Source organism: Otolemur garnettii, unplaced genomic scaffold (genome assembly GCF_000181295.1).
Source record: "Otolemur garnettii isolate 467f Iridium unplaced genomic scaffold, OtoGar3 scaffold00029, whole genome shotgun sequence".
Lineage (NCBI taxonomy): Eukaryota > Metazoa > Chordata > Mammalia > Primates > Galagidae > Otolemur > Otolemur garnettii.
Window position 1 is genome coordinate 13,692,851 of NW_003852424.1, and position 12,520 is coordinate 13,705,370.

At 53.9% G+C, this 12,520-nt stretch overlaps 1 protein-coding gene across 2 annotated transcripts; it reads left to right on the top strand.

Moving 5' to 3' along the window:
* Positions 1-702: 702 nt before the first annotated feature.
* Positions 703-9,609, top strand: WDR18 (WD repeat domain 18). Of its 2 annotated transcripts, none has more exons than XM_003788683.3 (10): positions 703-990; positions 2,108-2,218; positions 5,850-5,983; positions 6,237-6,378; positions 6,775-6,918; positions 7,010-7,074; positions 7,162-7,286; positions 7,395-7,561; positions 8,940-9,008; positions 9,168-9,609. In XM_003788683.3, the coding sequence occupies exons 1-10, from the start codon at positions 781-783 to the stop codon at positions 9,297-9,299; spliced, it is 1,299 nt and encodes a 432-aa protein (XP_003788731.1). In that variant the 5' UTR covers positions 703-780; the 3' UTR covers positions 9,300-9,609. The 2 variants fall into 2 exon arrangements, with proteins under 2 accessions (XP_003788731.1, XP_012659921.1); XM_012804467.2 differs by having other exon boundaries at positions 875-1,456.
* Positions 9,610-12,520: the final 2,911 nt, after the last annotated feature.

Sequence of the window (12,520 nt, forward strand, 5' to 3'; positions counted from 1 at the left end):
TTCGAATTTGGGGGGCCTCCAAAGAGGAGGTGTCAATGGGGAGATGCAGGCGTCGATCAAGAAGAATTTAATTATAATGTATTGAGCACCAAGTAGAACGTGGTGGTCAGGCTTGCTGTTTGTCTTCCGTGCAATGTCTCATTTAGGTCCGTGAGATCAGTAGTATGTGCATATTAACATTTAAAAAGAATCCGAGAGGTTGAGCCACTTGGTCAAAAACGCCCAGCAGGGCCGGGCATGGTGGCTCTCGCTTGTAATCCTACCATTCCGGGAGGCTGAGCCGGGTGGACTGCTTGAGCTCACGAGTTTTGAGACCAGCCAGAGCAAAAAGCGAGACACCTTCTCTACTAAAAATAGAAAAAAATAAGGCAAGAGGATCGCCTGAGCCCAAGAGGTGGAGGTTGCTGTAAGCTATGATTCCATGGCAGTCTACCCAGCGGGACTTGAAAGCTTGAGACTTTTCTCAAAAAAAAAAAAAAAAAAAAAGGAAAGAAAAGCCCAGCAGGTAATGGCCAAGTTAGAATCCCCACGCTCTTGAGCTAGTAACTGCTCGCAGAAGGTCCTCGGCCTTGGAAGAATTACCCGCCCCGCCCCCCAAGGTCTCTCTAGCCCGCGAAACTCCCGGTCTCCGATAAGCAAAAAACCCATTTCACAGAGCAGCCTCGTTCCCCAACCAGGGGCGTACGCGCGAGTCAGCCAGGTGCCGCTCTAGCCCGCGCGGTGCAGTCGTCCCACATCTCGCTGGTGATGACGCACGTCCGTGCGGTGAGGGAGTGAAAGATGGCGGCGCCCATGGAGGTGGCCGTGTGTACGGATTCGGCGGCCCCGCTGTGGAGCTGCGTTGTGTGGGAACTGCACTCAGGCGCCAACCTGCTCACGTACCGCGGCGGCCAGGCCGGACCCCGCGGCCTGGCGCTGCTCAATGGCGAATACCTGCTGGCGGCGCAACTGGGCAAGAACTATATCAGCGTCTGGGAACTGCAACGGAAGGTCCAGCCGTTCGGTCTAGCTGCTGGGCTCGTGTGTTGGGGAGGGGATGAGCTGGGTTCCCGAGACTAAGGTCCCAGGAAGGGTCCGTGTGGGGCTGCAAGGCACCCAAGTCAGGAATAGGGGTGTGGGGGTCGGTTAGGGCGCTCTGCGCATGTGTAGGTCAGAGGGTGTGTGTGGGGGGGGGGTTGTTTGTTTTGTTTTTTTCCTGTGGAAAGAAACGTTAGCTTTGGGGCCTGTGTGATCAGCGAGACAGTTTCCGCACACGTGGATCTGAGGGTGGGCTGTGGCCAGGGATGAGGGCGGGTCTCCTTGCAGCCTGCATCAGACCGGCGCTCTTGGAGAGTTGGGAGAGGTTGGCGGATCCCTTGGGGCGACTGCTCACACAGGAGCCTGGAGCGATAAATTTGATGAAAAGAGCCAGACTGGGGTGCTGTGGATCTAGTGGCATTGGAGGAGGAGACAGAAGGTCTGAGGTTTGGGGGAGCCCTCCTAAGGGGTAGCCCTAGCCCAGGAGACTCATGTATTTATTTTACAGTGCCCTAAATGTGACACAGACCTTCACCATGGACCCACCATTTCTGTTCTATCAACAACCCCAAATTGCAGCCCTTGAAGCTGCTTGCTGCCTCATCTGCCCGCTGAAGTCTCTTGGGGCAGACTCTGTGCTCTGGCATTGCCTGATGGAATACACGCACAACCTATACAGTTTTCCCATTTTGGAGATGAGGAAACTAAGGCTCAAGGTCATAGGTTAGACATTAGGAGCAGAGGGATTGAGGCCCAAGCCTACTGAGCATTGGACTCTCAAGCTGCATAGTACTCCTGGATCCGCTTTGCCCCACCAGGATCTCTTCCCCAGGAATTTTTTGGCCCCTTTATACAAAGGAAACATGGGCCTGCTTATAGCTCCCACTTCCACCCTTCAAAGCCTGGTGTGAACACTTCCTGGCCAGACCATGCATTCTCTCAAACTACCCTGTTCCCAACTACTCTTACTGATGCTTGGGAGTCTAGTGTCTGGCCTTACCAGCTGCCTGCATATCCCCTTCCCTCACCATACTCCACTGCCGTTATGGGCTTCTGCACCAAGCTCATGAAGCCTGTTATATATTCCCAGGACCAGCTTCAGCAAAAGATCATGTGCCCTGGGCCTGTCACCTGTCTGACCACATCACCCAACGGCCTTTACGTCCTGGCAGGAATTTCAGAAAACATATACCTGTGGGAGGTAAGAGGATTGGGGCACAGGGATTTTCACATAGGGCACACTTCCAGAAGGAGTCTCACCTTCAGGGCATAAGGGAGCCATCTTTAGGTTTATTTTTTTGTTTTTTTGTGAGACAGTCTTACTGTGTTGCCCTCGGTAGAGTGCTGTGGTGTCACAGCTCACAGCAACCTCAAACTCTTGAGCTTAAGCAATTCTCTTGCTTCAGCCTCCCAAGTAGCTGGGACTACAGGTGCCTGCCACAATGCCCGGCTATTTTTTTGTTGCACCCTAACTGCTGAGCTACAGGTGCTGCCCACCTTTAGGTTTAGATCCCAGGGCTGGGGCACCTAGATGGGTGGTTGCTTGGGGGTGTGGTTTCCCCAGAGATCCTTGTAAGTGTCAAATAGGTGGGGTCTTTAGATGGCCATGAGTATTCACCATGCACAGGGCAGTGCAGGGTGGTCCCTAACACACACTCTGCAATCTTTTTGGGGGCCAGCATCTTTTCCAAGTTGGTACCGTGTTTCCCCGAAAATAAGACACTGTCTTATATTTTTTTTTTTTTTCAAGAAGACACACTAGGGCTTATTTTCAGGGTATGTCTTATTTTTATTAAGTATAATACAACAATCTACATTTATTCAAATACAGTTAAGTCATCTTCTTCTGGAACCCGACAGGAGAAACTGACCTTGTTGGTGGGGCTGGCACTAGTGATGTGTGAACTCCTTTCCCCTAGCCATTTGCACATTCATGGTTACCACACACATGCATACCCACACAAATGTGAACAGGTTGGAGAAAGGAGCTGTGGCAGATAAAAGGTATTCCAGTCTTCCTTACCGCTCCGCACCAAAACACATGGCATTTTAAAACTTTTTTTTTTTTTGCAGTTTTTGGTCGGGGCTGGGTTTGAACCCACCATCTCTGGTATGTGGGGCCGGTGCCTAAAACTTTGAGTAGTATGAAATGCAGCATATCTGTATAGCCACTCCTATCACTAGGTCTTATTATGAGGGTAGGGATTATATTTAACAAATGCATAGAAATCCTGCTAGGGCTTATTTGTGGGGGTAGGTCTTACTTTCAGGGAAACATGGGAGTTGCACCTGGGGCTTATGACTTCAAAGGTACAGAGACCAAACATTGTCTCTGCAGGAGAGCAGAGTAAGGTTTTTCAACCCTTCCTTCCTACTGGAGAAACCTGGTGATTGTGCCGTCCAGGCTCACACACAGCTCAGCTTCTGTCATGTAGTCTTAGCTTAAGAAAGAGAGTCAGGGCTCGGTGCCTTTGGCTCAAGTGGCTAAGGTGCCAGCCACATACACCTAAGGTAGCGGGTTCGAATCCAGCCCGAGCCCGCCAAACAATAATGGCTGCAACAAAAAAATAGTCGGGCGTTTTGGCAGGTGCCTGTGGTCCCAGCTACTTGGGAGGCTGAGGCAGGAGACTCACTTGAGCCCAGGAGTTGGAGGTTGCTGTGAGCAGTGAAGCCATGGCACTCTACCCAGGGGGACAGCTTGAGGCTCTGTCTCAAAAAAATAAAAATAAAAAAAAAAGAAAGAGAGTCAACATTTCAGGCTTGTGTATAAGCCAGCTACCCAGCTCCGCCTTGGTCAGAGAAAGCTTCTTTGAGTAGTATGAAATGAGTGAGCATGGAGGCCAGGAAAACTTATTTGCAAAACCAGGCCTCCGTGGGTTTGGCCTGCAGTTACTGGGTTGGCTCATTGGCCATGTTGTTATTAACTATCCATTATTATTTGGGGGGAGACCTGCCCTTGCCACAGGGTAGGCAGTGCAGAACACCTCCCCATGGAGCTGCCAAGAGAACTACATGGCCTGGGCATGAATTTTCTGAGTGATAGGGCATCCAAGGCTTTTAAACCTTAGTCAATGACTTTGAAACTAGGATGCAGTTGTTTGGGCAGAGAGAGAGAAGCTGAGGCAGGGAGTAGCACCTCACAGTTTGCCTATCACTGTCCTCACCTTGGTTGACATCATTTTGGTGCAGAGGAATGGGTAGAAATCAAATGACTTGTCTCCCAGTGGGAGGTGTACTAGTCTGTCTGATGCAACAAGGCTGCTGCCTGGCCCAGGCTACCGGACCCTGATGTCTTTCTGACCCATATCAGTTGTGGCCATAAGGGGGCGCCCCGCATGGCCAGCCAGAGGCCCAAGCTCAGGCCAGGGTTGGCTTGGCTGTACCTGCTGCTGTTGTGGGCTGAGAGTGAGTGGAGAGAGGCCTACCAGGGGCTTTGGGCTTGAGGATTGGTCTGTCCTCTTGCTCACACATGGTGACGGGAACCTCCCAGGAGGTGTGACAGGGCCCATGCTGGTCCCAGGCCTCAAGACTTCCTGGACAGGCTCAGTGCCTGTGGCTTAAGCAGCTAAGGTGCCAGCCACATACACATGAGCTGGCAGGTTCAAATCCAGCCCAGGCCTGCCAAACAACAATGACAACTGCAACCAAAAAATAGCCAGGGGCGGCACCTGTGGCTCCAGGAGTGGGATGCTGGACCCCTATGCCAGGGGTGGTGGGTTCAAGCTCTGCCCTGGCCAAAAACTGCAAAAAAAAAAAAAAAAATAGCTGGGCATTATGGCAGATGCCTGTAGTCCCAGCTACTTGGGAGGCGGAGGCAGGAGTATCGTGTGAGCTCAGGAGTTGGAGGTTGCTGTGAACTGTGATGCCACCCTAGTCTACCCAGGGCGACAGCTTGAGGCTCTGTCTCAAAAAAAGACTTCCTGGACAGTAGAGGCTATGTAAGCTGACTTCTTTGAGATTTAGGGTTAACTGGATCCCATTTAATTGACTACCATTCAGTCCTCCACTGCTTTAGGTTAGGCCCGTCTTGCAGGTGAGGTGGTCCAGTCCCAGAGAAGGAGTGTGGGTAGTCAGGCCCTGGGGGCTACCCCAACAAAGCGCCACAAATAAGGGCTTCAGACAACAGAAACTTACCTTCTCTCAGTTCTAGAGACAAGAAAGGCTGTGCTCCCCCACCTGCCTCTTCCAGCTACTAAAGGTGGCCAGCAGTCCTTGCTTGACATTCCTTGTCTTGTAGATGAATCACTGCAGTTGCTACCTGTATCATCACCTGGCCTTTTGTGTGTGTGTGTGTCCAAATTTCCCTCTCCTTGCAAGGACACGAGTCATATTAGATTCAGGGCCACCCTACTCCAGTAGGTTCTCATCTTAACTAATTATGTCTGCCGAGACCCAATTTCCATCTAAGGCCATTCCCGGGTCCCAGAAGTCAGGACTTAAACAGATTTTGAGCAATTCAACCCACAATAGCATCTCTCCCACCCCTATCCTTCGGCAGTGGGATGTCCACAGCCCCAGCACCTGGACATCCTTCCTTACTTAGACTGAGTTTTCAGGCTTCCTGCTACTGGTCACCTTCACAAGGGGCAGCATCCCTAACCCCTCTGCCAGCTACTATCATAGCCTGCCCAGGAATAAGTTCCCATGGTGACCAAATGATCCCAAGGGAGGCCTACAGGTTCTGAGTGCAGCCTCCCCTGTGATTGCCTATAGTCCTTGGGCAGAGGTGTCGGATACAGCCACTGGGATGCACCCATGGCAATGTGGTAGTGGGGGTTCTGGGAGCTACAGCCATGTGTCCTTTTCTAGCTCAATCCCCGCACCCTTCCCAGGTCTCCACGGGTAATCTTCTGGTCATCCTCAGCCGGCACTACCAGGATGTCTCCTGCCTGCAGTTCACAGGGGACAGCAGCCATTTCCTCTCAGGGGGCAAGGACTGCCTGGTGCTGGTGTGGAGCCTCTGCAGGTAGTCCTGGGACCCTCACCCCAGGGCCCCACAGGGAAGCTCTGCACCAGGGCTGGGGCAGGGGCCCAGAGTGCAGAGGATGGGTCGATTGTCCAAGAGGCTTAACTGCCTGCATCAGGTTCCAGAGTGCTATGGGGACCATTCTGGAGTTGATTCAGATGAGGTGACAGGTGCTGGGTGGAGGCATGTGTGCAGGTGGTGGACATAGGAGGACCCCCCCTCCTCTACTCCTGAGCACCTGCCCCTCCTCCAGTGTGCTACAGGCTGACCCCTCCAGGATCTCGGCCCCCCGGCATGTCTGGTCTCATCACACACTCCCCATCACAGACCTGCACTGTGGCTTTGGGGGGCCCCTAGCCCGGGTAGCCACCGCCTCATTGGACCAAACCGTGAAGGTAGAATGTCCCCCTTTGAGGTCATTGAGCCAGGCTGGCAGCTGTAGGTCCCTGGCAAGGGCAGTGAATGTCTTCCTCCCCCATGGTTGTCAAGATTCCAGACAGCTTCTAATCCTCTAATGCTCTCAGCCCAAGGACATCCAGAGAGATGGACAGTCCAGATCTTGGAAATTCCCCCTTAGTCACTTTGCCTGGCTGGTTCCCTGGCTGTGCCCTGGAAAACTTGAGAGTATCACTGTCCTTGAGTTTTGACCAATGGTCCCAGGAGGGAGACCCAGGGTCACCAACCTGAGGAGGGAGCCCCATTTCAGAATGAGCCGAGTACCTCAGTCCCCCAACCCTGGCTCCTGTTATCACTCGGTCCTGGCCTCCCCCCATGTGCCTCCTGCCCCGTAGCTGTGGGCAATCTCCTCAGGTGAGCTGCTGCTCTCAGTGCTCTTTGACGTGAGCATCATGGCAGTGACTACAGACCTGGCCGAGCACCACATGTTCTGTGGTGGCAGCAATGGCTCCATCTTCCAGGTGGACCTCTGTACCTGGGTAAGTGGCCAGCAGGCAACGTGGGAGGACTGGACACTGGGTGGTGGCCGGTGGGACCAGTCCTTGCTGCTCATGCCTACACTTCCCATAGCCTGGGCAGAGGGAGCAGAGTTTCCAGCCGGAGCAGGATACCGGGAAGGTCTTCATAGGACATAGGTAGGGACGATAGCTAGGGGTGGGATGGTGGTACCCTCTTTTTTTTCCCTGAACGGCCAGACTCTTGATGCCTATATTCTGCCCCAGGAACCAGGTGACCTGCCTGTCGGTGTCCACTGATGGCAGTGTGCTGCTCTCAGGCTCCCATGATGAGACCGTACGCCTCTGGGATGTTCAAAGCAAACAGTGCATCCGGACCATGGCACTGAAAGGTGGGGCCCCTGGTGAGGGCCAGAGGGCAATTCCAGGGATATATTGGCGTAAGTGGGAGGGCAGGGCAAAGACAAGTGGGGTGGGGCCTGATTGTCCCCTTCCCTCAGGCCCTGTGACAAATGCTGCCATCCTGCTGGCACCCCTGAGCATGCTGAGCTCGGACTTCAGGCCCAGCCTGCCGCTGCCTCACTTCAATAAACACCTACTGGGCGCTGAGCATGGGGACGAGCCACGCTGTGGGGGCCTCACACTGCGCCTGGGTCTGCACCAGCAGGTAGGACTCCTGGTAGGCTCCTGTGGGGCCAATTCTGCCCTGGCTCCATCATTGGTGAACTCATCCTGATAAGGGGATAGGACCAGGGAGTGGGTCTCTGCACACCCTTGATAGCCAAGGTCATTTCAGTGCAGGCTGGAGGCTCCAAAATAGTAAACCACCTACTGAGAGATAACCCTTGGCAAATCATTGGGCAAAGGACCTGAAATTCCATACTTTGGGTCCTAAGGATGGAAACATCTATGTCCCAGCTCCTAAAAATTGAAAAGCAGTCTGAGGTACAGAGGATGTGGGATCTGGGAAGCCCAGCCAGCTCTTGGTAGTTCCCCAATGCACTGGGGCCTCCCAGCAGGTCCATGACTTGTGGGATTGAGTCATTATTAGGAAACATTCCACACTGGATAACAAGGCGCTCATGGAAGCCCTTGAAGTAGACTGGGCTGGGGTACAGTTGGGGTTAAGGGGTCCCTGGAGACAGCAGAAGCTTCGCAGTAATCTCCAGGGAGCTGCTATGTCCTTGGTGTCTGGTATGGGTGTCTCTCCCCCACTGGGCTCTGGGCCCTTGGCAGTTTTCTCTCAGAGATCAGAAGGTGCCTGGAACTTTTGAGGTGAAACAGGTCTCTGCCACTTGGTGTCCTATGCAGATAGCTCATTGTCCAAGAATGTCCATGTCCTGGCCCTACCTACTGCAGTGACTCCAGTGGTTCCTGCTGACGCCAGTACCTTCCACAAGGCCACCCACCCAGCTTCCCACAGCAAGAATCCTGGAGGGTCCTGGCCAGGCCCCCAGCAGTGCCACCCCCTACTTGGTACTTAAGCACAGCTCCCTCCCTGACCCAAGGGCCTCTAGCCCTCTGCAGCCCATGTTCCCAGTTGGAATCCACCTGACTGTCTATCTGGAGGCCTGGCTGCACTCAGGTGCACCTTGTCCATTGCTGTGGAATCACATGAGGCCCCCAGGGGGAGGCTGTCAGCCCTTCCCACAGATGGGAGCAATGCTGGCCATAGCAAAAGGATGACTGGGCTGGCCCCAAGGCTCTAGCATGCCCAATGTCATCCTGGAGATGGATTCCCACCCCACCCTACCCCACAACCACGTCCAACCATCCTGGTGGGTCCCACTTCTCAGGGTAGTGGCCTTGCCCAGCCCTCTGTTCTTGATTTTTGGTACAGTCCCTTGAGGCCCACTCTGTAGTGTGGCCAGTCCCAGGAACTGGTTGGGTGCAGGGGCCGGGATCAGATTTGAAGACATGAAAGCACACAGAGGAGTTATGACCTATATCCTTGAGAGGGACTGGCAGCCACCCCATCTAAATCTCCCCTTCTGTCGAATGAGACTAGAGGCCCCAGGGTCACCAACTTGGCCTTTGTGTTGTAGGGCTCAGAGCCTAGCTACCTGGAGCGGATGGAGCAGCTGCAAGCAGTCATGTGCACCACGATGGAGAAGGTGGGCAGGGCCGATGTCGGTTCACCATGGGCGGGGCAATGCTGTTGCCTACTGTAGCAGTGAGGATGAGTGACCCTCAAGTGTGAGGATCCTCGTCCTTGCTGCTAGGAGGATTGTGTAAGTTTGCCTCTGTCCTCTGACCCTGTCCCCCTCCCCTAGAATGTCCTAGGTGGTCAGGACCAGCTGCGGGTCCGTGTGACTGAGTTGGAGGATGAGGTGCGCAACCTGCGCAAGATCAACCGGGACCTCTTTGACTTCTCCACACGTATCATCACCCGGCCAGCCAAGTGAACCAGGGCTGCCTCAAGTGTATACCCCTGCCCCAGTTGGAGACCCTCAGTCACCATGCACCCCCAGACCAAGTGCAGTTCAGGATGGAGGCCCTATTTCTGTAGTAGCTAAACCCAGCGAGCCTCCCCCGGGATCCAGGGCCAGCAGAGATGGCCACCAGCACACTCCAGGGCCAGGCTCACTGTGCCAGTTTTGTGTTTTTGGGGTTTTTACTCCTGTGATTGGGTGGATTTGTCACAGTGCACTGATGTCTTGTGTCACCTTAGGTTGTGTTAGTGCTGGTCTGTTTTTAACAAAAGATGATATGAAAGCTCTCCTCTTTGGCCTCTGTGTATCCCCAGTGAGCCTCAGTGGCCTGGTACTCAGGGCAACCTCAGGTCCCCAGCATGGCTCTCAAGACCTTCGCAGGATGGCAGAGGCTGGCCTCAGCTGAATTTAGCCATCGAAGAAGCAGATTTTAAGATCCAGTGTCCAGAGAAAAGGCAGTTCTCAGACATGAGTCTGCTGCCTGTCCCTAAGACCACTCTGGTCTTCTGTAGAGGGGGGTGTCTTTTCTTTTTTTGAGATAGCTTCAAGCTGTCACCCTGGGTAGAATGGGGTGGCGTCACAGCTTACAGCAGGCATCCTCAAACTACAGCCCACACGCAGCCCGCTGAGGACATTTATCCGCCTGCTGGGTGTTTTTGCCGCCACTGCCTGTCCTGCTTAGCAGCTGACTCATCCCAAGGTCCGCAGTCGGGCCCTCCAGCAGTCTGAGGGACAGTGAACTGGCCCCCTGTTTAAAAAGTTTGAGGACCCCTGGCTCACAGCAACCTCCAACTCCTGGGGTCAAGCGATTCTCCTGCCTCTGCCTCCCAAGTAGCTGGGACTATAGGTGCCTGCCACAACGCCTGGCTATTTTTTGGTTGCAGTTGCAGCCATTGTCTGGCATGCCTGGGCTGGATTCGAACCTGCCAGCTCAGGTGTATCTGGTGGCACCCAGCCATTTGAGCCACAGGCGCCAAGCTGAGGGGGGTGTCTTGAGTGATGACAGCCCCATGGGGTCCTGGTCAGGGTGGATTGGTCTAGAGGGCCAATGTGGGGCTGGCCCCAGGGATAAGATGTGCCTTCCAGTCTAGCATTCAGCTCTGAAGTGTCAAAGGGACTACTGACTATTATGTAAGTCCATGACTCTGGTGCTGGCTTATGGAGGGGTTGCCAGGTGTAGCCAGGGTTTTAACCTTGCCCTGGGACTGGGCAGGCACCTGGATATGGGGTTCTACTGGCCACACCTGCCATGGAGGCCCTATTTCTTCCTGCCCTCCACAGGACACAAAGTAGCCTCTTCCAGGATAGGATGGAGTTATTCAAAAGCCATACCAAAGCCATTCTCTGGAAGGAGACACTTGGGCCTTCTCAAGTGGGGGTGTCTACCACACCTGCTGAAGGTGGCCACTATAGGTGGGTCAAGACGGGGGTCCCTAATAGATAAATGCCCTCTGGATACACAAGAATGTGCCTGTTGGCATCAAGGGTTGGATGAAGGCTGAGACCCCCTCCCGCATGGCCATGGGGACACTACTAGCTGCTAGCTAGCACCTGGAGGCCAGCCTATACAGCCAGAGAACTTTCTAGAAGGCTGTCCCTGACAGCCCTGCTTAATCATCCAGAAAATCCATGTGATTGAACAGGTACTATAATAACTGGGGCTGTGAGCCAGCTGCCAGCAGTGAGTTCATGCTTTTAGGCTAATGTGTGTCCTTGTTCCCATCTCCAGGGTTCTGTGCCCTTGCAGCTAGTGGCCAGGCCCTGCTGCATCAGGTTGGCTGGGGCCTTGGCCTTGAGTCTGGTGGGCTTAGTGCCACCATCTGTCCCCACTTTGTGGCCTATAGCCCTCCTGGCCAGAGAGCTAAGATGGGGCTGTTACCTGCTGGGTCAGCTCCTGCTGTCTGGGTTCAGACTCTTTGAGTGCAAAGGTCCACCTGTTCCATGCTGGTGTCCAGAGAGCCCCTCACCCCCTTGGTCTCTGCTGGACATACCCCAGTGGAGGCCCATTGCTCCAGTCTTCAGCTGACTCTAAGCTACCCTTGTTCCAGAATTGAGTACCCATTCAGCACCCTAGGAGGCTTGGCCCTGTCTGCTGGGAATAGACAGGTTTGTGGTAATGTGCCCAGGGAGGCCTCCTTTAGGACAGAAGCTGTAAGTGGTGGCTGACACACACACCCACCTTCATCTGGATTGTTCCCCTGGGGGGCCCTAAATTATTTCTGCTGTGTCCGTCTCACCCATAGTTGGGGGGAGGGTGGTGGATTACCCCTTAGGGTTCCTGCCTGTGGTCTGACTTGGTTCTTTGAACACTGTTGTGGATGGATGGATGGCCCAGGGGACTCAAGGGCTACAGGAGCCCAGGGGGTGCTCAGCATTAACTTAGAGACTTAGGCACAATGACTTTCATGCCCTTGCCATCCCCCACCAAGCCACTGGGCTGAAGTCTGTCATCTGCAGGCTGCAGACAGCTGGCTAAAGATGAGGTTAGAGTTCACTTTGAGCCAGCCAGACAGCATCACAGCCTGGCAGTTTCCTCCTCCCCACCAGCCACAAATCACTTGGTGGCCTCAGACAAGTCACACCTGGCTCTGAGACAAGGGATGGCCCTCAGTAAGATGCCTGGAGCCTTTGGGAGCTCAGCAGTTGCTCAACACCTCGGGATCCTATTTTCCTTCTTCCTATACATTTACCTTGTGATAGCCTTGGACACTAGCCCTCATCAGTAGTGACTCAGCATCTCCTCCCAGGACTTTGTCACTCTGGGGGCATCACCACCCAGAGTGCAGAGGAGGGGGAATACTCTGGTTTCATATTATGGCATAATTTATACACTGGGTGAGATAAGACAATGGACACCCCACTTCTCAATCCCCAGGGGAGGCCAGATGGCCCTACCAGGAACCCCCTAGGTGCTCCCTAAACCCATAAAGAGGAATCAGCACAAGAGGAATACTGGAAACTCAGGAAGGACCCACAGCACCCATCCTTTAATGTTTGTGCTGATGTGCTGGAGAGATGTCTTGCTGTTCCTCAAAAATTAAACAGAGCTGGGCGAGGTGGCTCACACCTGTAATCCTAGCACTCTTGAGAGGCCTAGGAAGGTGGATTGCCTGAGCTCAGGAATTCAAGACCAGCCTGGGCTCAGCGCCTGTGGCTCAAGCGGCTAAGGCGCCAGCCACATACACCTAAGGTGG

Excerpts from the sequence above, each read along its gene's own strand:
- WDR18 (XM_003788683.3), top strand. The coding sequence starts at position 781 with ATGGCGGCGCCCATGGAGGTGGCCGTGTGTACGGATTCGGCGGCCCCG. Across the intron at positions 6,379-6,774 it reads CATTGGACCAAACCGTGAAG|CTGTGGGCAATCTCCTCAGG; the intron begins GTAGAATGTCCC and ends CCTGCCCCGTAG. Across the intron at positions 7,562-8,939 it reads GCCTGGGTCTGCACCAGCAG|GGCTCAGAGCCTAGCTACCT; the intron begins GTAGGACTCCTG and ends TTTGTGTTGTAG.